Source organism: Temnothorax americanus, unplaced genomic scaffold (genome assembly GCF_048541705.1).
Source record: "Temnothorax americanus isolate GAGA-0224 unplaced genomic scaffold, ASM4854170v1 Scaffold2, whole genome shotgun sequence".
In the NCBI taxonomy this organism is placed as follows: domain Eukaryota; kingdom Metazoa; phylum Arthropoda; class Insecta; order Hymenoptera; family Formicidae; genus Temnothorax; species Temnothorax americanus.
Genome location: NW_027509338.1, coordinates 7801784 through 7821345, shown reverse-complemented (window position 1 = coordinate 7821345; position 19562 = coordinate 7801784). Strand labels below are relative to the sequence as shown.

Here is a 19562-nt window from a genome sequence, read left to right as displayed (position 1 = left end):
TGTTATCGAAACTGTCAATTTTGAGCAGATTACCGGAAATCGCATTTGGAAATTTGTGAATATTAATCGAAGACTGAAAAGAGATACGTGTAATTATAATCACATGTACACATTTGATTAACATCGCCCGATTGTACAGATGCCATAATGAGCATTTTCGTATTACTTACACTGTATATTTAACGCAATTTATTTATAGATATAATATATATACATAGATTTATATAAATACATAGATTTTGTAAAAGTTCTACTTAACTGTCAACAATTGTATAAATAAATATTTCTATTGATAATTTACATAATCTCAGGTATTAAAGCGTAATTAAGGTACCTAAGTTGTGTAAGCGAAGAGATTCCTCTTCGTCTTACGTGAATTCATGCAATTTACTGGTCGTGCATCACAGCGACGTCAAACTTGCATCTGAAAAGCAATTCGGACGATATTCTAAATTAGGTACAAAAAAAAATTAGTCAATCCAAATTCGAAATTACAAGCGTCAGCGACAACTAATCGAACGTAAGATATAAGTATAATTAATGTAATTAACAGATTGTTCCAAATCCACCGTCCGTCTCTTATTTTTTCAGCACACAACTATATATTTTTATTACATATGAATATATATTTTGTAATATATATATTTTGACATATGTATATATTTAAAAATCGCAGTAGCTGAATAATAACGTCCGTCTTTGCACAGTAAACTGACAACGATCTCGCCTATACGATTGCCACAAGTTATCCCAGGAATATATGAAAGATTACCTTCAATTAGCATTAAGAGCAACGTCTAAACCGGCAGAGTATTCTCAAGAATCGCAACGAGACGAAAGCAGCTGATCGCTAGTCGTCATCGTCGTCGTCGTCGTCAGAGGGGACGAAGAGCTCGTTTTCCTCCAGGAAGTTGGCCACGTTCTTGCTGATCGTGGCGCCGACCAGCAGGCCGAATATCACGCTGCTGACGACGCCCAGGAAGCTGAACGGGGTCCTCTTTGGCTCGGGCAGGATCGCCCCGGACGGCGTGGTGATCGTCGACCGAAGAAATGGCTTGGATATCGCGCTCGTCTCCTTGAGAATGGTCCCCCCGCGAAACAATGGCGTCACTCTGTGCAACAGCATCCTTCTTCCGCGAAGTTTAATTCCTGGTGGCGGTCAATCGTACGCTCCTTCCCCGGATATCCCGAAATTCGCGAGTCGGTAATATCGGAGGTCGGAGGTAGAATTTAGCACATCCCTGACTGACGGGAGCCGGGAGAGCTATAGTAATCAATAGTAATAAAGCCCCTTGCACAATAGGCGATAGCGATAGCGATAGCGACAGCGCGACAAGATTGCCGACAAAGCTATACCTTTGTCGGCAACTTTGTCGCTGTCGCTATTGCTATCGCCTATTGTGCAAGGGGTTTAAATTCAGCTATATTCAGCGCGATACTCAGTGTTGCCCCGGAAAGAATTTAAAAGTCCCTTGATGATTTTCGCGGCAATTCACTTTTATCAAATAATACTTGTGTTTTATTTTGTTAACATAGATAAAATTATTATAATATTTATAATAATTTTTTGGTGTTTAACATATGTGGAAAGAAGAACAGATAAAATTAATAACGAATTGGGTGTTTAAACGAGATTATGTATCTATCTGTAAAATTATGCATCAGCCCGTTGCTCGTCACGTTCGATTGCTACTGAGTGGTTTGTTCTGCTGAATGCGCCCAAAATATTCAAATGGAAGATACATCGAATTTTGCGATAAAGATATATAATTTATAGAGTATCGCAAATTCTTACACGAGGATAAAACTCCCAAAAAAATGCAAGAATGATAACAATAGAGATTTTGTAGCCAATCGCTATTCTCATTGGCGACACTGCGCGCGCGTTTTGGTTTTGGAACACATGTTGAAGAGACGAGAGACGAATCCTCGACAACGTGGTTCAGAATAGTTCAAAACCTGAAATGAAAGATGTATGTTTTGCGGAACAGCAGATGACAAGGATAAACAAGTGGGAATCATGTTTTACTTGATAGGATTAGGTCTAGGCGACGCGAAGGACGTCACTGTGAAAGGGCTCGAGATTATTAGGAAATGTGACCGCGTGTACCTGGAATCTTACACCTCTGTCTTGACAGTGCAGCAAGAAACCTTGGTTCGTATCACCTAAACGTCGAGGATGACGCACAATTTTGCGTAGCATTCAAGTTTCAGTTTAGAAATATATCAGGATGATGTAATTTGCACATATGTATCTTACATTAGGAACAGTTCTATGGACGTTCCTTGATCGTTGCCGACCGCGAGCTGGTGGAGAGTAACGCAGATGAGATACTACCGAAGAGAGAGGACGAGGACGTTGCTTTTCTGGTTGTAGGAGACCCTCTCGGGGCTACCACGCACACGGATCTGGTTCTGCGTGCGAAGGAGAAAGACGTACAGGTGGATGGGACAGCGAGATTTATTAGAATCATTGTTTCTGAGAAACATCAGGATTGTTTTACATTTTCACACGTATCTGACAAACATTATTTAAGAATATTATGCTTCTTTGTCAGGTGAAAGTTATACACAATTCGTCGATACTAACTGCGGTTGGTTGCTGTGGCTTGCAACTGTATTCATATGGGGAAATCGTTTCGATTCCATACTGGACCGACACTTGGCGGCCGGATAGCTTTTATGAGAAGATAGCTTCTAACAGACAAAGAGGGCTGCACACACTCTGTCTCTTGGACATCAAAGTTAAGGAGCCTACCTCGGAAAGTATCGCGAAGAGAAAAAAGGAGTACATGCCTCCGAGATTCATGAGCGTCGATGAGGCTGCTAGTCAACTGATAGCTATACTCGACGATAAGATTCAGGATGGACATAAAGATTTAGGTCGGTGACAAGTACAACTATTCAAATGATATAATGATCGTGTAATAATCATATAAATTAGACAAATATAACGATCACAAATTATATAATAATCATATAAATATATATATATATAATAATTGTTATAATTAATAATATACCTATATATTATTTCTGGACTTTTTTTTTGCATTTAATAGCGTTTACGCACCAGAGCTTGGCGGTGGGCTTGGCGCGAGTGGGCTGTGAGGACCAGCACATTGTCGCTTGTTCCCTGGAGGATATGACGCGGGTGGATTTGGGATCGCCGCTACACTGCATCGTCATCCCGGCGGAAAAACTTCATCCCATCGAACTGGAATTTCTCGCGCAGTATGCTCTCAACAAGATTCAGTTCAAAGAAATGACCCAATCAGCATGACCTTTTTTATTCAACGAAGAATGGAGTGAGCTCTATTCTTTTTGTACACTTAGGCAAAATAAATTGATTGTATCAAACTGTTAAATATTGTATCAAATTGTATAAATATAATGCGAGATATTTATCGTAAAATAAGCCAAATGTATCTATATAATTTGGTACGATAGAAACTTATATTTTTTTATATTACTGATTTTTAATGGTAACACGCTGACTCCTTCTACTTCGCGTTTTCCCAAAGAAATTTAAAAATGTTATTTAGAATTTAGATATGTCTTTCTCAGATGCAATCATCGATTATAGATTTGTAGCTGTTTTTAATAGTTTTCGGGTACGTTTGATATTTTTGCAGGTTTCACAATTCTGAAATCCACGATAGTTTCCGTCCCCGGGCTGCATAAAACTTACATGAGTATACTGTCGCGGTTGCATTATTAAATGGCCGATATTTCCAGCCGCGTAACGGGTGACCGATCGCAATCGAACCGTGTCGTTTCGTAGGGTCGTCACGGAAAGGCGGAGAGAGATTGGCGACCGCGAGCACCGTGTTTACGTGGTCCGCATTATTATTCCATTCGCTTTTGGCCCGGTTCCATGGTTTAAGTCGCGTATAATTCTGCGGCAGAGTCACGTGGCCGTGCGTCAGGGCAAACTAATCAATGGACAAGCATCGACCACACCGCGCCGACGAGGCTGGTGTCGGTGATTCAGTTGTGCCACGGAGATGCACTCGCTCGGTGGTGGCCAACCCTCCCGTTTCGTTCCCTCCTGCAGCAGGTACATCCGGTTACGGAAACGTGCGAAAGACCAGCGATATATCCGCGTTTACGATATCGCTCCAATTTATGTTTCTCGCACTTTGGCAGGTATACGGAATTAATTACGAGCACCGTTGACTCGCGCGATGAACGTTGCACCTCGATACGCACATATACACGCATATTGTAACTCACTGTAATCGTTTCTGCAAAAAGAAATATATACGTTACAATTGATTGCTATATTTTTTTCTCGCAATTATTGTATCCCCGCACGCAGCTAGCTTGAAGATATATGAAATACATCTTCAGTGCGAAAGCAAATCAATACGTTTTGCTGTACAGCACGTAGCTAGATCGTAGAACTCCGGATTTGAATCAAGTAAGAAAATCACGTCCGAATAAAGAAAAAAGAGAAAAGTATATATTCGGAAAAATTCTGTTAATAAACTGTCGAAGCTAGTCGTCTGTCGTAGAGGAAGTACGGCTTGAAACTTAAGGGATATAGCACAAATGCACTAGAAAGTTATTTTTTTACACATAGAAAATTGTTGCATCTAGAAAATTGCAATTAATTCTTAAATCTTTTTGCATAGTGTCCCAGAAAATTAAGATTTTAGAAAAGGAAAAACAAGATTTTCCGCCTTGACGAATAGTTTTTCAACTGTTAGAAGATTATAAGACCTGTCGCATTTCCTTAAAATTCACGCAGGCAAATCCTAATTTTTCGATTTTGAATATCTAGAACGCGACGAATCATTCTGGAAGAGTTCCTTGAAAAAGAAGAGGCTGATATTCCGCGATGCGTCGATGCGATACGTGAAAGCAATGCCGATGACGAAACTCCACGTATAGATGAAGAATAATCGAAAACATTATGAGATATAGTAAAGTGGCACGATGCTAAGCCCGACCCCGCCGATCGATCGTTCCAGCCTGCGTCCTGGCACAGGATACCTCATCGCGCCGCGGGTGCCCCACGGTCTTGCGACCGTGGTCGAAAGTCTCACGAGGGAGGTCCTGCGTCATCGTCCCGAGGACATATACGTCTTTGCGGCCCGCCACTTCGAGAAGCTGCTGAAGCTGCGGGAGGAGTACCACGCCGAGGAGTACAGCGATCGCGAATTCAACCATGAATTCAGTCGCGATTTTAATCTGTGGCCCAGGAAGGAGACCCAGCGAAGACTTTCCAACGGCGGTTGGTCCTTGGAGAAGGAGATCGAGATCTTCGAGAGGCGTGAACAGGTGCTCGTTGACGTGGAGGAGAGTCAGGAGGACGTCTCCACCGGCAGAGAAAATCGAAAAGCGTTGAAGCAGACGTGCTCGCGAGATCCTACGACTGCGAAGAAAACCTCGAAGAAATCAAAGGACAACGAGACAACGTCGGACGTTCGCACGACGAGGATCATCTCGCAGATGACCGCTCTTCACGGCTCCGGTAAAAATATTCAGACCAAAGATATTAAGCAGGAACTCAGAAAGAACAAGCTGAGCGGGGAGAAGTCGAAGGCGACCGATAGTGTGGAGAAAGGGATTCGAGGAGATAGGCGATCTAAAACGAAGGTTTCCAAGAAGGACAAAAATTCTGAAGAGGAGGTCGAACGTGCTACAACGACGAGCTCAAGTAGAACGTCCGCAAGGAGACCGCTGAAGAAGGTGCGCCGAATCGAGACCGAGTCCGAGACCGAAACGGAACAAGAAGTCGCGGCCAAGACCGGACTTGAAAATGGGTATAATAATTTATTTTACTGTAATACCTCTTTTCTAATTATTTAATATGATAATTATATTAATGTAAAATTATAATTATAATATTAAATAATTATTATATATATATATAATATAATTATTTTTAATATAATAATAATAATAATTTTGATAAATATTTTAGCAAATTTTATATATGCAAATAAAAGAATTTATCTGAATTTTCGTCTTTTAATTATCAGACATGCGAGATCGACCGTTAAAAATGATGGTGCAAGCCGTGAAACGATTGCTCGAACCGGAAGCAAGGAGAGAAGACCGGACGCGCGACTCTCCGAACATTCCTCCGAGAGGAAAGTATCGTCGAGAGCACTTAGCATGGATCGAATCAGGGCGTATGTGTTGCGCAAATTCGCGAGCACCGCGAGTCTGGAGGTCCTACGATCGCCTACGTACGTGGAACAGGTGCAGGAGGTGATCGATCGCGCGGCGCCGATCATCAAAGAGAAGTTAGAGGAGATCGGACAACCGCGGGGAAAGCGTTCGAGATCGGTCGACCTCGCCTGGAACGGGGAATCGTTTCATCGACACGTTCGAGAGGAGAGGAGATATGGCGCTGAAGAAGAAAGCAGAAGAGGAAAGAGTGGTAACGGGCTGGAACGGAAAGCCAATATCGTAAGGAAAGAGGAGGTGGAAGATTCTTTCGGAAGGGATGAGACGATTCTGAACGCGGAGAGAGAGGGGAAGAAATTGAGGAGGCGCAGCGCGGGATCGGGCAAAAGATCGAGAAGACGCGAGAGCGGCGACTTCGGCGTCGTCGATCAGGTCGACGACAACTCGAAGCATGGTAATAAATTGGAGCACGAGTCTGGCGCGACGCGCGACACCTTGGAAGCGAGACTGACCGCCACGCAGAGCATCCTGGAAGATATCTCGAAGTCGACATCCGAGTTGGGCGGTGCTCGCAGGAGCGATCCTGCCGGGAGCGATCCGTCGGAATCGGAGTTCTCCGGAGATCACGCGAACGGCGTTTCTCTGCCGGTCGTGAGGCCGCGGTCATCCAGGAATTCCAGAAGCGCCAGCAATAACGGTTCGGACAATCTGACGCTGCCGCCCATCTCACCGGAAGCTCCCAAATCGACGAAGAAGAGGAACGAGCTGTCCTTGCCGGTGCTGCCGACGGCGTCCAACAACGGCAACCATTCCGCCAGGAAACCGCAGGAGCAGGATATTTCGAGGGACGCGGAGGAGGCCTCGACGATGCACGACATTACGAGTGATATGGAAGACATAGCGGTCCTTCCTGTAAACGAAGATGCGATCGTAGATGCGAAGCAGGATTCTGGCAATGTTCGCCAGGACTTAACGTCGGACGTAAGGTTTATCAATGACGAAGAACGTATGAGAGATGAAGACGCTTTGGTGAAACTCGACGAGAAACGCGGAAGTCTTGAGGAGTTTGAGGAATTGGAGGAACTGGAAGAAGGGAGAAGATCGGAGGAAGTCTTCAGGGATAGTTTGAACGTTACACCGGAAGTGGCGAACATGGTACCGCTAAGGCCAGATTCGTTGGAACCTGATGAAGACGAAGTCAAACTTCAAGATGATAATGCGGATCCCGCACGAGAGAACACGTTCGATAGGCTGAAGGATAAATTGATCGAAATCGAGATGGCGGAACGGAGTATTGAGAAAGCGTTGGCTTGCCAACAGGTCGTGACGTGTGACGTCGGCGAAATGACGAGCCAAGTGGAAAAGTCGGTGACTGACGGGAAGATAAATGAAGCGAAAGAGCCGACTAATGAGGCGGAAGAGGCCGTGAGTGAGATACGAAAGTCGACGGACGTGGAAAAAATACCGATAAATAAAGACGATGAGAAAAGGAAAAAGAACAACGACGATGAAAAAAGAACGGATGATATAGAAAAGATAAAAGATGTAACAGAAACATCAAATAAAACGGAAGATTTAAATATAGAAGAAAGATTGACAAATAAAAAAGAAAAAATGAAGAGTGAAATAAAGGAGCCGACTAATAAAACGGAAAATTCAAGAAATAAAGTAGAAACATTAGCGAATGGAATTAAAAAATTGGCGACCGGAAATGAAGAAGAGAACTTAAAGAATAAAGCAAAAGTGTTAAAGAACGGAGTAGAAAAGACGACTGACCAAACGGAAATAATGATAAAAGCAACAGAAAATGAGATAAAAGCGCAAGATGGGAGATCAATGGATAAAACTGAAAAGTCGATGAACGAAAAATTGTCAAATGGCAATCAAATAGTAGAAGAATTAGCGGTTAAAGTTCATGTAAAAAATGTGCAATCTATCAATCCAAGATCGCATAGTAAAGATTCTCAGATTACTGAAGTAGTTGAAACAGACGGCGATAATACAACGACGTCAAAAAAAGAAGCTGAAAATGCAGATGCGAATGGATTTTCTAAGGGTACAACTTCCGGAAATACTACGGTCAAAAGCGAATGTCCCTTAACGAATCTTCCGAGCGAGAACAGTAGAACGAAAGCGCGGAAGAAACGCGAGAGTGACAAGTTGCCAGTGACGATGCCGCTCTCTTTAGAGGTCCCGTACTCTTATGTTCTCAGCGAAGGTTCTCCCTGCGAGATCCCCGATTTCGTGACGACTGTGATCATTCCGGACAGACCGTGCCCTTCTCCCGTTACCCTGGAGGACGAGGATTATCAGCTGGAACCAACAAGTCGAAAAGAGGAGTCACTTACACGCTTCGATATGGCTAAAGAGATTTCCAAGGACGAAAGACGGGAAGAGGATCAGCATAGATCCGTCATGGAGGTTTTTGGAGAATATATCCGACCGGAACCCGCCGTTCTGCCTGTCGATACCGATTTTATGCGTGGCGTGAAAAAACCAAGCCAGGACATAATGATTGCTCATCAGGACTTGGACAAGATCAGAGAAGAGGCTGAAGAAGAGGAAGAGAAAGAAGATGGCGAACGAAAAGAGACAGAGAGCCATCAAGAAAGGAAGAATGATAAAGAGACGGTAAAAGAGGAAGAAATAAAGAAGGTTGTGATGCTGGAAGACATCGTGGAGCACGAAGAAACTGAAGAAACTGATGCAAGGACAATTGGATCCAAGGATGCTGAAGAGATTTCTTCTCCTGGCATTCTCGAGTATGAGTCTTTGTCTGATACTAAAGATTTAACGGTTGATACTGGTGTGACAAACGAAGGAAGAGCGGAAGTCACGGTAGAATTAAGCGCGCCGGAGAATTCGTCGGAAGAGAGCGGAAGTACGCAGGGCACCCACACTACCACGTCGAGCGACGTGAAAGAGAGTACTGCGGAGAGCAATCGATCGATCGAGAGCCCGAGTCCAGGCAGACCGGTAGTGCCGGAACTAAACCTAGATTCGCTCCAGGATAATACGGTGTCGTCTTTTAAGATCACGGAAAACGGAACGCTGAAGGAGGACAACGGCAGTCCTAGGGAGAGCGACGCCACGACGTCTTTGATCGAGCCGTTGATTTCGGACGAGAGGTTGGTGAATCGGCTGGCCTCGGGCGATCACGAAGAAGAAATTGTCGCTGAAGAGTTGACAGAGAGTGGTTTGCAATCAGAGATTCCGGAGGCTGATCAATTGTATCGCGCGGAACACGCGGAGTATGAGTGGCTGGGGAAAGATCCGTTGTCTACGGAAATCAACTTGGAAGATGAACCGAGATCTCAGAAGGACAGTATTGGTTTGAGGGCTTCATCGGAAGACGCTGCACAAATCGGCTCGCTTTTGCGGGAGAAAGGAGAGGCAGAAGAATTAGGAAGCGAGGAAGAAATCGCGAGAGAATTGATAGATTTGTTGGACAAAGATGTGCAATTTCGCACTGAAAAATTAGATTTGAAAAAAGGTAGCGGAAAATCTGAAAAGAGTAATTTAGATGTGGACGACGAATCTAATCGGCTATTGTCAGAATCTATGCATTCGATGTCAGTTGAGCGAGAAAAGAAGGATCACGAAGATTCTTTAGATAAAATAGATAATGTAATGAGAACTGAAGCGACTAGCGAATTATCAGGTAACGTGGTGGATACTAACCAAAATAATAAGGATAAGAAAAGTCCGATGATGAACGAAGAAATTGAAAAAATTAAACCGGAAGTGGCAGAGGAAGCACGTGCAGAGAATTCACAAGTTGCACCTTTAGCACAATTTGAACAAGAATTGTTAGAAGAAAATAATAGACTCGGGACGACGGATGAAAAAATTACAGTTCGAAGTAAACCTGATATTATAAATATAGATCGTACCGATATTCAGGAGAAACTTGAAGAGAAGCAAGCGAGTGTTGAAGAGCTTCCAGAAAGGCAAAGCAGTAAAATTGAAGAACCGAATAGAAACCGGGAAAAAGTTGAACAAGAAGAGTTGCAAAGTCAGGAGAAATACGAGCAAGAAAAATTAGAAGTACACGAGGAATACGAGCAAAAGAAACTAGAAACACACGAAGAATGCAAGCAAGAAAAATTGCACGTTCAAGAAGAAATCGAGCAGGAAAAACTGCACGTTCAAGAAAAAATCGAGCAAGAAAAACTGCACGTTCAAGAAGAAATCGAGCAAAAAAAATTAAAAATTGAAAGTAAATGTGATGAAGAAAATGTAAAGGAAAAAATGGAGGAAGAAATCGTAGGTGTGACAGCAGTGCCTCTAGAAGTAACAGAGTCCAGGAAAAACTCGCTGAACGAGTCGATGAAACACGACAACGGACACGAGGAGACTGAACCAAATACGCGTGGTGAATCCATTATTGACGAACGGACAGGAAAAGATGCAGAAAATGAGAAGGAAGAGAAAACTGAAGATCTTTCAGGGAAGATAGAGAGATTAAAGAGTGTTCACGGGCCAATTACAAGCGCAATATCGGAGCAATCGGTGGAATGCCGTTCTCGTTTCGGATATTGGACCACAGAGACGAAATCGTCGACCGTGGAAACGGTAATCGAAGCTTCCGATTCCAATACGAGTACGGACGAGAGGATGGAGATTGTTGCCGATGTGCCAGAAATCGTCGCGGATGAATCGTTTATACGGAAGAAAGACGATTTCCACTCTGCGGTTGTAAAAATTCAAGCTTGTGAGTAAAGCGCAGCGTTTTGATAAAATTACGTCGATTCTTTAATTATGTCGCGTTAGCAGTATAGATAACTCTCTATCGATAGATAACTTTCTTATCTCTTTTACTGCACTCTTAAATATAATAATAAAAAAACTTATACTACATTTTTAATATAAAATAAAACCAGAAAGCAACAAGAAAGTTCAATTAAGAGGTCGCGGATATAAATAACATCGCAATGTCATTAATTTTGTTGAAAGTAGAGCAATATTATTTTGAGAGATTTATGACGTAATATTTGATAGATAAGTAATAAAGATAATTTTTTGAAGGTATCCGGGGATTTTTAACGCGTCGCCGCGAGCGAAGAAGTTTGAGATCAGAATTGGTTTCGAATAATGTTCCATCGACGCAGACGACAGTTACGGTAAATATAATTATAATAATCTTGATCAATTGTAATAAATTAGCCTTAATTCCTCAAAAAATAATTATTGATATTATTTAATGCTTATATTTTAAGGATAAAATAATACTAATTTATAATATTTTATAAAAATAATAAAAAGTTAATGCGGTTACACAGCTGTATAGAAGGTTAAAATGTTGCATAAAAAGATTAATATAAATTGTGCGATATACATTGAATCTAATAAAATAGTAAATTTTATACTAAATGCCGTTATCGCATTCTAAATGGAATACGATAATTTTGCACATGGCCATCATTCGATGCGTTGAAACCGATCTTGGAATTGAGTCCATCGGTTTTCCTCTGTTTTACTGGACCGAACAGCTGAACGCAATATTTCGCACGCCACGCCCGTCGGAAGTTTATTACGTAAAGGAGGAAGCGGCGGGTCACTGCTAAACGTCAGCGCTTTCGTGATTGCAACAGGCGGTTTGGCAGTAACCGGCTTGGCAGATAGACCCGAGTTTTAGTCCCTTAAAATAATTGTTTCTTAAATCAGAATTGACGTCCACGGTCTTGCGCGAACGTTGTTTCTATTATGTCTTCTTAAAAACTTTATGTCTCAAAATAAAATTTACTTATGCTAATTATTTATTTATCATTCTTCTTTAATAGAGCAAGTGCTTTTTTAAAGTAGTGATTAAATAACTGATTAATTGATTAACATGTTTTTCCTTTTTTCAATACAAATTATAATATATAATTGAACTTTAATTATTAATCTTTAGAGCGGTCGTCTAGAGGTACCGCAAGATACTTTGAGTCTACGAGAAGCCAGACGTCTTCGACGAGAGGAAGCTTTGCGGAATACGACACTTTCACTGGAGAATGCCTTCGCGACGGGTCGGCTTCAACATACCGGCGAGTTTCACGATTCTGTGCCGTTGTTTCCTTTCGATCTGACGAATAGTAAGATTAATTCAGTCACCTCGAATGATTCTTCGGACGAAGAGATTGACGTAGAAGAAGCTAATCCACCTGATACTACGAAATCTAGCGCCAACGGGGGTGATCCTGCGTAAGTAATAACTCGTATGAAGAATGCCGTCTATTATGCTTCAAATATTATTCGTTGTCTGGCATTTTATATTAAAATAATATTTGCGTAAACATCTTTCGCCACTTCTCACAGTCGCGACAGCGAACACGGGACGAGTTGCCACAAAGGCAACGCCTTCGTCGATCCCACTTTTCCGATTATGATGCACTTGCTGACGGACGCATCCCGCAATTGTCACTTCTCAGTCAGCCAAAACTCCCATTCTGATTTTAATGCAAGTGTCGGAGGAGCGAAGCCCATGGACTTCCTGCAGATTCTGGGCTATCCGAGAGACGACGAGAATCAATATCTGAACTTCATAACCAGCGTCGAGGATTTGGGCTCCAATATGGATTCCTTGCCTCTGGACGATGACAACACAATGAAGAGTACGAAGAAGAGTACCGACGACGCTCGTCCTTCGACGACCTCTGGCGAGGGCAGTCTCAGGGAGCCCTTGGCCCTTCCAGGCGATTCACAGGGCGTCGTGATCGAGGAACTAACCAGCTTAGACGACCCCGTCCCGTCGGACTCGATGAAACCGTCAACCGCGCCGAAGACCTCGCTGGATACAAATAGCTCGATGCCATCCGAAGAATGTGCCCTCGAAGACGCAAAGAATGATTTAGGGATGTCGCCGAGGGCCACGAGTGCAACGGGCGACCGGGAACAAGGAGCTGAAGGACAAGAATCCGCTCCCAACTCCGAGAGCGTCGGAGTGAGCGATTTGCGTAGCGAGGATGCGAATAAAAAGTCTAACGAGATATCTCGCGAACGCATGGAAGAAGAGAAGGACGATAAGACGTGAATCATACATTCGTAGAGATGCGTGGGCTGATACGAAGCAGGGCAGAAGTCGCTAATTGTATTGATCGATCAATTGGCTTCTCCGATTAGATTTTCATTGCACAGGATATTTTTATAAGAGGCACACTTGTGTTTTATATTACTCTTGCAGGATCTGGAGTGCCTGATTTTTTACTCGTTTATAGAGAAACAGGTAGACGGTACGAGAAGGGTATCTCTCAGGAATAGTATTAGTAGACACGAGAACAATCATTAGTTATTAATTTATATACGAAGAAAATGCAACGCGAGTTCGCAATTTTGTTACACAAGTGAACGGTCTTTCCCCGCTTTTTAAATAGATTGAAAATATATTATATAATATATTATATATATATATCTTTGTATATGCAAAAAGCAACAATAAATTGCATATATAAGATAACTCAATTCGCTTTTACTTTAGAATATTTATCACATAAAAATATTGAAATCAATTAGTAAACAGTATATAAATATAGCTGTAAAGTTGCGAATTAAACATATTCTCGGTGATAAGATATTCCCGACGTTTCTGTTGCACAATTATACGGCTCATGAATTAACTGCACGACTTGCAAAAATCTTGAATTGAGATGAAAATAATCTCTCGCTTTACGTATTTCCTAACATTTTGCATCTTTGCCATTCAATCGTAGTTCCGAGAAAATCGTGCGAAAATGGAAGCGCGATACTGAGAAATTTTCGTCACAGTGAAGTTTTTGTATCCCTCGAACGTAGTTGGTCGTTGGTCGCTAATTGCGTCCGTAATGATCAAAACGCTTCGGAATCAGACCGACAATGTTTTGCATTTGGATCACGCGGAATGCAAGCGGCTCGGATACGGACCTTGGTACATATTTTTAGTGCCTGCCGCGATCTAGAGAGAGAGAGAGAGAGAGAGAGAGAGAGAGAGAGAGAGAGAGAGAGAGAGAGAGAGAGAGAGAGAGAGAGAGAGAGAGAGAGAGAGAGAGAGAGAGAGAGAGAAACGGATGGCGATCAGTATCGTGGCCGTCGCGACCGTCCAGTGAGCGGGGATCCAAGGTAAGGGCACGACGTCGCGGTGACGTCACCGGGCGTCGCGACGACGACGCCGTCGTCGTTGTCGTCGTCGTCGTCGTTGCCGCCACTCGCGCGCAGGCATCATCGCGATCTATCGCGGCAGCCGTTTTCTTCCTTTCTATCCCTCGTGGTGACCATCGTCGTGTACATTGTACATCATTCAAAATCGATCACCGATAGTCGTGAGCGATCCGCTGCCGCGCCGCAGCTTTGTCACATACGTCTGAAATTTTTAAGAGGTAAGCGAAGTCAGCGAACGCGCGAGTGCAGCTGCGGGCCATGCAGATAAATAACTTCATTCCGAGAAAAATGTCGAGAAGATATCTGGATCGTATTACATCTTTTTTTTTTTATTCATATTTAAGAATCTCTGTGTACGTGTTCGAGAATAAACAACTTGACCTTTCGTCGATTTTCACAACCACGAAAGCGTCCTTAATAAAAATCGAAAATGACGAAATTGATTCTTTTTTAGAGAGCGCCTTCAATTTATTAATAGCGGATATGTATGTCACTTTAATGTCTATACTATATTAGAATTTGCAAACGCGTTTCTCCTGGCTATTAATATATTACATCGAGTGAAAAGAGTGATCTTTACTCCATACTTTTGGAAAAATTGCAGTTTCAGAACTTGCAAATATCATTTTTGTCTGAAAATTTTATGTTGACTAACGACATTCAACCTCTCGACTTCAACTGTATAATAACGATAAGTAACATGCACAATGCACATATCCATTTCTCTAACTTGGAGAACGTGTATAAGATCACCGTGCAATTTTGAATCGTGAAATCAACATTACAATATAATTTAAACTAATCTAACGAGTAATAATAATATTAATTAACAAACGACTACAAATACTGACGAGATACAGATTACGAAAACATTTTGTTGAACGCGAGCAGATACGTGATGGAGAACCCGCGTAACGAAACGCTTCGCGGGTACGCGCGGAGATCTATGAACGCGGGATCGTTATCGATGTCCGAGCCGGTCGATCGGACGACGGCGGGCGTATCGTTCGAGCGAGTATATTTTCGTGATGACGAGCATCGGTGAAGAGTTATGCTCGAATACGCGCCCGAGATCAAACGGCGGACGCAAACAAATTGGAATGTTCTTGGCCGCACGCGCGGCGCGCACGCGGACTTTCGTCGACACTCTCGCGTGCATCAATCATCAATCAGCGTATATTGGCCTCAGGACGACGAATTTACTGTGACGCGCATATCAAGACCGCACTCACGAGACCGAAATTAATGCTGTGTCCCGGGCGATGTATTACGAACACTTTGCGAGCTCCCCAATACAGCGCGTTCTCCCCATGACACGACGCGATCAATCAAGCCGCAAGTGGAAGAATGAATGTCTGAACGGTGCTCAAACAAGTGTATCATATCAAGTTCCCTAAATTAAATCGTTTACATTATATTTCTCATTGAACGAGCGTGTCGCAGGAAAACAAGAGTATAAGAATGAAAATTGTGCCTTAAAAGTGAAGAAGTACCTACCCAGGTATTTGATGCCAAATGCACGTAACGTGGAGGCTTTTCAAACAATCCCGCATTTTTTTATCTCACTATCAAATTGAAAATATAATATACATATAAGATATTAATATATAAAATAATACACACAAAAGGTAAGGTAGAATTTTTCAAAATAGGATAAATACCTATTAAAAAAAAAAAAAAAAAAATAATAATAATAATTTTTTTATTTGATGCACGGTTTAATGGCAGGTCGAATTGCTCTCCAACCGCACATTTTTCTGGTCCAGTTTTCTCGTAAGGCGAATAAAATCTAGTACACTCGCGTTTTTAGCTTTATTTAAAAGCGAAGGCCGTCCCGTCAGCTATCGGACGATCGGCACTCACCCTCTGCCAACTTTGTACGAAATTAACCATCCTCGGATGCGTGAAACAAGACGTGAAGGCGATCGGCGGCACGGAGAACCGAACGCGGGCCTCTCTCGCACGCGGGTTTATCATCAGCAGAACGCATGCGTGATAGATCTATCCTTCGTTCGAGGCGAATAAACCACGCTCGTCGACGTCGAGTCGACGCGCGCCTCTTTATCGCGCATCCGTTCGCGCCGTCAGTTTCCCATTCCGCTTCTGGCCAGGAGGACGCGCGATAAGGAAATCGGAGCGCGGCAATCGGAAGTGAGCGAGAAAGTGTTTTGCGAAGAGGAACGATCGTTCGCGTCTTCGTATATCATCCCCCGTGAGATAAGATTCCCGCTATCCGGGGAATCGGGAAGATCTTGGCTTGCTCCGTCTACTTTCTCGGATCGATATAGATCGAATACTTATAGATCATCGTAGATCCGGAATCCATTGGAGTCCGTTTTCACAATTATTTCCTGCGATTCGCTCCGCGGATGTTCAATCACGATCGACACTGCGAAATAATCGGGAGAATTGTAGGTTTTCTTTCCGAAGAGAATTTTTACAAAAGAAAAAGCCTCTTTCTTTCTCTCTGGTATTGATATTTATAGATGATCGAAGGTATCCTGAGGTGGTTGTGCGTCCCATTTCCGCTGGCGAGAGCATAAATAATCGAGGGATTATATTACCCCAGCCACAAGATTGACCTCGCTTCCGCCTTGAAATAAATCTTTAAAAATAATTCAGGAATCTTCATTTCTCTCTCTCTTTATTCGGCTTTCCTTGGAATGCGATTCCGATAAATCGCCAGGAAAAACTCTCGAATAGGTCCGTTCTCTCGGGAACGATCTTTACAAATAATCAAGAATAACTTGAAATTGTTTTCGCTTTTGGGATCGAGCTTTGTAAATAAGCTGAGGGTACGCGAACCTCTCTCCGGAAACGCTCTTTGTAAAGAAATTCGGGAGAAAACGCCGAGTTTCTGCGGAGTCGGCCTTCGCTTGTGAAACAACTTGGAGGACTCGGATCGGACGGGCTTTAACAACCGAGACACGGAGCTTCGCGTGACCGACTCAGAATTCCGTTCATGTCGCAGACCCCGAAGGAGGACGCCGACGCGATGAAGGCCAACACGGCGGCGACGAAGATCCAGGCCAATTTCCGCGGGTACCGTGTGCGCAAGCAGCTGAAGGAATCCACGCAGCGTCGTCGTCCACAGCAGCAGCAGCAGCAGAATCAGCTGCAGCTGCAGGACCAGCAGCGGAACCAGCAGAAGCAGGAGCATACGAAGCCGAAGGACCATTTGCTGAAGAGACAGAGCACTCGGGAGGCGCTCGAGGAGAAGTCGGCGACGAAGATCCAGGCGGGGATTCGCGGCTTCCTGGTGCGGAAGAGGCAGCAGGTCGTTCAGGCCGCGGCGACGAGGATCCAGGCCGGCTTCCGTGGCTTCAAGACGCGAAAATTGCTGAAGCAGAACGGTCAGTAGGCTGTTCCTGCTCGGGTACCTTCCTGACGTGAGAGAGGCGACGTGGGACGTTGACGTGCGCAAGAGGTTCTCCTCGTTTATGTCTCGTGATTGCGCTGACGTAAATTAAAGGCTGTTACCGATGTGACCGTGCGCTTGAGTTCCGGGGCTTGAGTAATGGAAGACGTGATAATTATTTCGATCTACATTCCCAATTCGCGTTTCTCTCATGCTCTCTAACATAATTATATTTGGCCATTAAATACGCAAATTTCTCTTCTTGCGAATCTGAAATATGATCTTCTCTAACTTGTATAATGCTGTAGGTAGAATTGCGAAATTAATCGTTTTTAAATATATATTAACAAATTTTTACAAAAATCTTTTAATTTAACTTAGAAGACACATGTTGTGCTTGAAGACATATAATATTATATAATATATCCTATATATTATTATATAATACATGTATATGTGGATGTGTATTGTACACACACACACAGTAACAGAATAAATTGAATAAAATAAAAAATTTTTCCCAAATTTAAGAAATTTTTCTTAGCAAAAACGGGCAAAACATTTTTTTTTATCTTTACTTGATTAAATGATTTAGCTTAATCTTGCTTCTGCGTGCTTTGAAATAGTCACAGAATACTCATGTGCCTTAATAGGCATTATCTAATATCTTTTTTTATTCCGTCGTTGAGTGTACGACAATATATAGAGAGAATTTTTCATGAAATATAATAGCATTATTTTTCTCTGTCTTTGAAACGTAAAATATAGCTCGCAATGATCGCGACGATTGCGTGCAAATATTAATCGGCACTCATTAACTGCAGAAGGAAAATGTAAACAGCTGCAACATGTGTCCGCGACACATCTCGTTGCTTATAAGCGGTTTAAATATAACGTCGAGCTCGCGCCCCGAAGCCCTTGACCCTTAAATTCATCTTAGTACCGAATTCTTTGGCACGCCTCTCGGTTTTCTTCATATACTTGTTCTCATGCCGTGTATCGTTTGTTTTTCAGCATTTTGCGGATTCCCTTGTGACTCGGACGAAACCCTGCGATTGGATCGGAGGCGCGGAATAAGGAAACGACGATTTCGATTTTAAGTTAATTACATTGTTTCGCGATGTACGACACGTGTACGCTTTTTGAGATACTTCGTGTATCTTTGGACTGTAACTTCGTTAATCCCGTCGAGAGCCATTTCGGGAATTAATCGATGACAATTAGTGGAACGTTATTTTAGCAGAACGACAATTTATCATTGTTTTTATTTTGATTTTTTTCTATAATGGCTTTTGTACGACAACGATGGCAACAAATGATAATGAAGAAAGAAGTAATGATCGAAGAAGAAAAATGGTTGAGATATATACATATATACATATAATAGATGTTAGTTAATTAATTATATAAATCTCTTGATATATTTTCTTGTTATTTCATATCATTTTTTATGTATTTAATATAATTAAAGCATCGCGCGCGCGCGATTATATAAATTCGAATATCGCAAATTAATATCAAAGATACTTCTGTATCGTAATTTCGTATATCCGTGCAATTCTGTTGATAAATATAATAATATTTGTGTAATGACTAGCGCATAAAAGATGTACATATAATATATACTTTTTGTCGTTGTACTTGTACGATTCCGTTTCGATTTCGTGAATAATAAATTTTTAATCTTTATAACAATGACTTTTAATGGTGGTATTTAATATAATGAGGTAATTAAAAAAGTCCTACATTGGAAACTACTTTGTAAGTACATTTCTTATTATTCAGTGTATCTTTATATGTCATTTTTGAACTGCTTGCAAATGAGATTTACTGTATGCACGCGTGTGTAAATCTGATGCGTTATCCGACGAGTAAAGCGCAGTTCACCAGTATTTCTGGATGGCAGCACTTGATTACAGGAAAGACATGTCTTCAATATAGGTATGAG

At 42.3% G+C, this 19562-nt stretch overlaps 3 protein-coding genes across 9 annotated transcripts; 2 read left to right on the top strand and 1 right to left on the bottom strand.

Annotated features, from left to right (window-relative positions):
- Positions 1-174: 174 nt before the first annotated feature.
- Emre (Essential MCU regulator) lies at positions 175-3214 on the bottom strand. Its single transcript, XM_077404919.1, has 3 exons — positions 3074-3214; positions 773-1264; positions 175-424 (listed from the first exon to the last, which is right to left on the bottom strand). Exon 2 carries the CDS (start codon positions 1124-1126, stop codon positions 851-853), a length of 276 nt encoding a protein of 91 aa, XP_077261045.1. The 5' UTR covers positions 1127-1264; positions 3074-3214; the 3' UTR covers positions 175-424; positions 773-850.
- Dph5 (diphthine methyl ester synthase) lies at positions 1732-3368 on the top strand. The gene is made up of 4 exons (XM_077404916.1): positions 1732-2155; positions 2266-2442; positions 2559-2883; positions 3063-3368. Exons 1-4 carry the CDS (start codon positions 1976-1978, stop codon positions 3281-3283), a joined length of 903 nt encoding a protein of 300 aa, XP_077261042.1. The 5' UTR covers positions 1732-1975; the 3' UTR covers positions 3284-3368.
- A 546-nt stretch (positions 3369-3914) lies between these two features.
- On the top strand, positions 3915-19312 carry LOC143896814 (uncharacterized). Of its 7 annotated transcripts, none has more exons than XM_077404866.1 (7): positions 3915-4060; positions 4787-5771; positions 5991-10855; positions 11170-11264; positions 12038-12327; positions 12442-14474; positions 18629-19312. In XM_077404866.1, exons 2-6 carry the CDS (start codon positions 4942-4944, stop codon positions 13154-13156), a joined length of 6795 nt encoding a protein of 2264 aa, XP_077260992.1. In that variant the 5' UTR covers positions 3915-4060; positions 4787-4941; the 3' UTR covers positions 13157-14474; positions 18629-19312. The 7 variants fall into 7 exon arrangements, with proteins under 7 accessions (XP_077260992.1, XP_077260993.1, XP_077260991.1 ...); XM_077404867.1 differs by having other exon boundaries at positions 3915-4149; positions 12589-14474; XM_077404865.1 differs by having other exon boundaries at positions 3915-4149.
- The last annotated feature ends 250 nt before the right edge of the window (positions 19313-19562 follow it).

Excerpts from the sequence above, each read along its gene's own strand:
- Emre (XM_077404919.1), bottom strand. The coding sequence starts at position 1,126 with ATGCTGTTGCACAGAGTGACGCCATTGTTTCGCGGGGGGACCATTCTC.
- LOC143896814 (XM_077404866.1), top strand. The coding sequence starts at position 4,942 with ATGCTAAGCCCGACCCCGCCGATCGATCGTTCCAGCCTGCGTCCTGGC. Across the intron at positions 5,772-5,990 it reads AAGACCGGACTTGAAAATGG|ACATGCGAGATCGACCGTTA; the intron begins GTATAATAATTT and ends TTTAATTATCAG. Across the intron at positions 12,328-12,441 it reads GCCAACGGGGGTGATCCTGC|TCGCGACAGCGAACACGGGA; the intron begins GTAAGTAATAAC and ends CACTTCTCACAG.
- Dph5 (XM_077404916.1), top strand. The coding sequence starts at position 1,976 with ATGTTTTGCGGAACAGCAGATGACAAGGATAAACAAGTGGGAATCATG. Across the intron at positions 2,156-2,265 it reads CAGTGCAGCAAGAAACCTTG|GAACAGTTCTATGGACGTTC; the intron begins GTTCGTATCACC and ends ATCTTACATTAG. Across the intron at positions 2,443-2,558 it reads CGAAGGAGAAAGACGTACAG|GTGAAAGTTATACACAATTC; the intron begins GTGGATGGGACA and ends CTTCTTTGTCAG.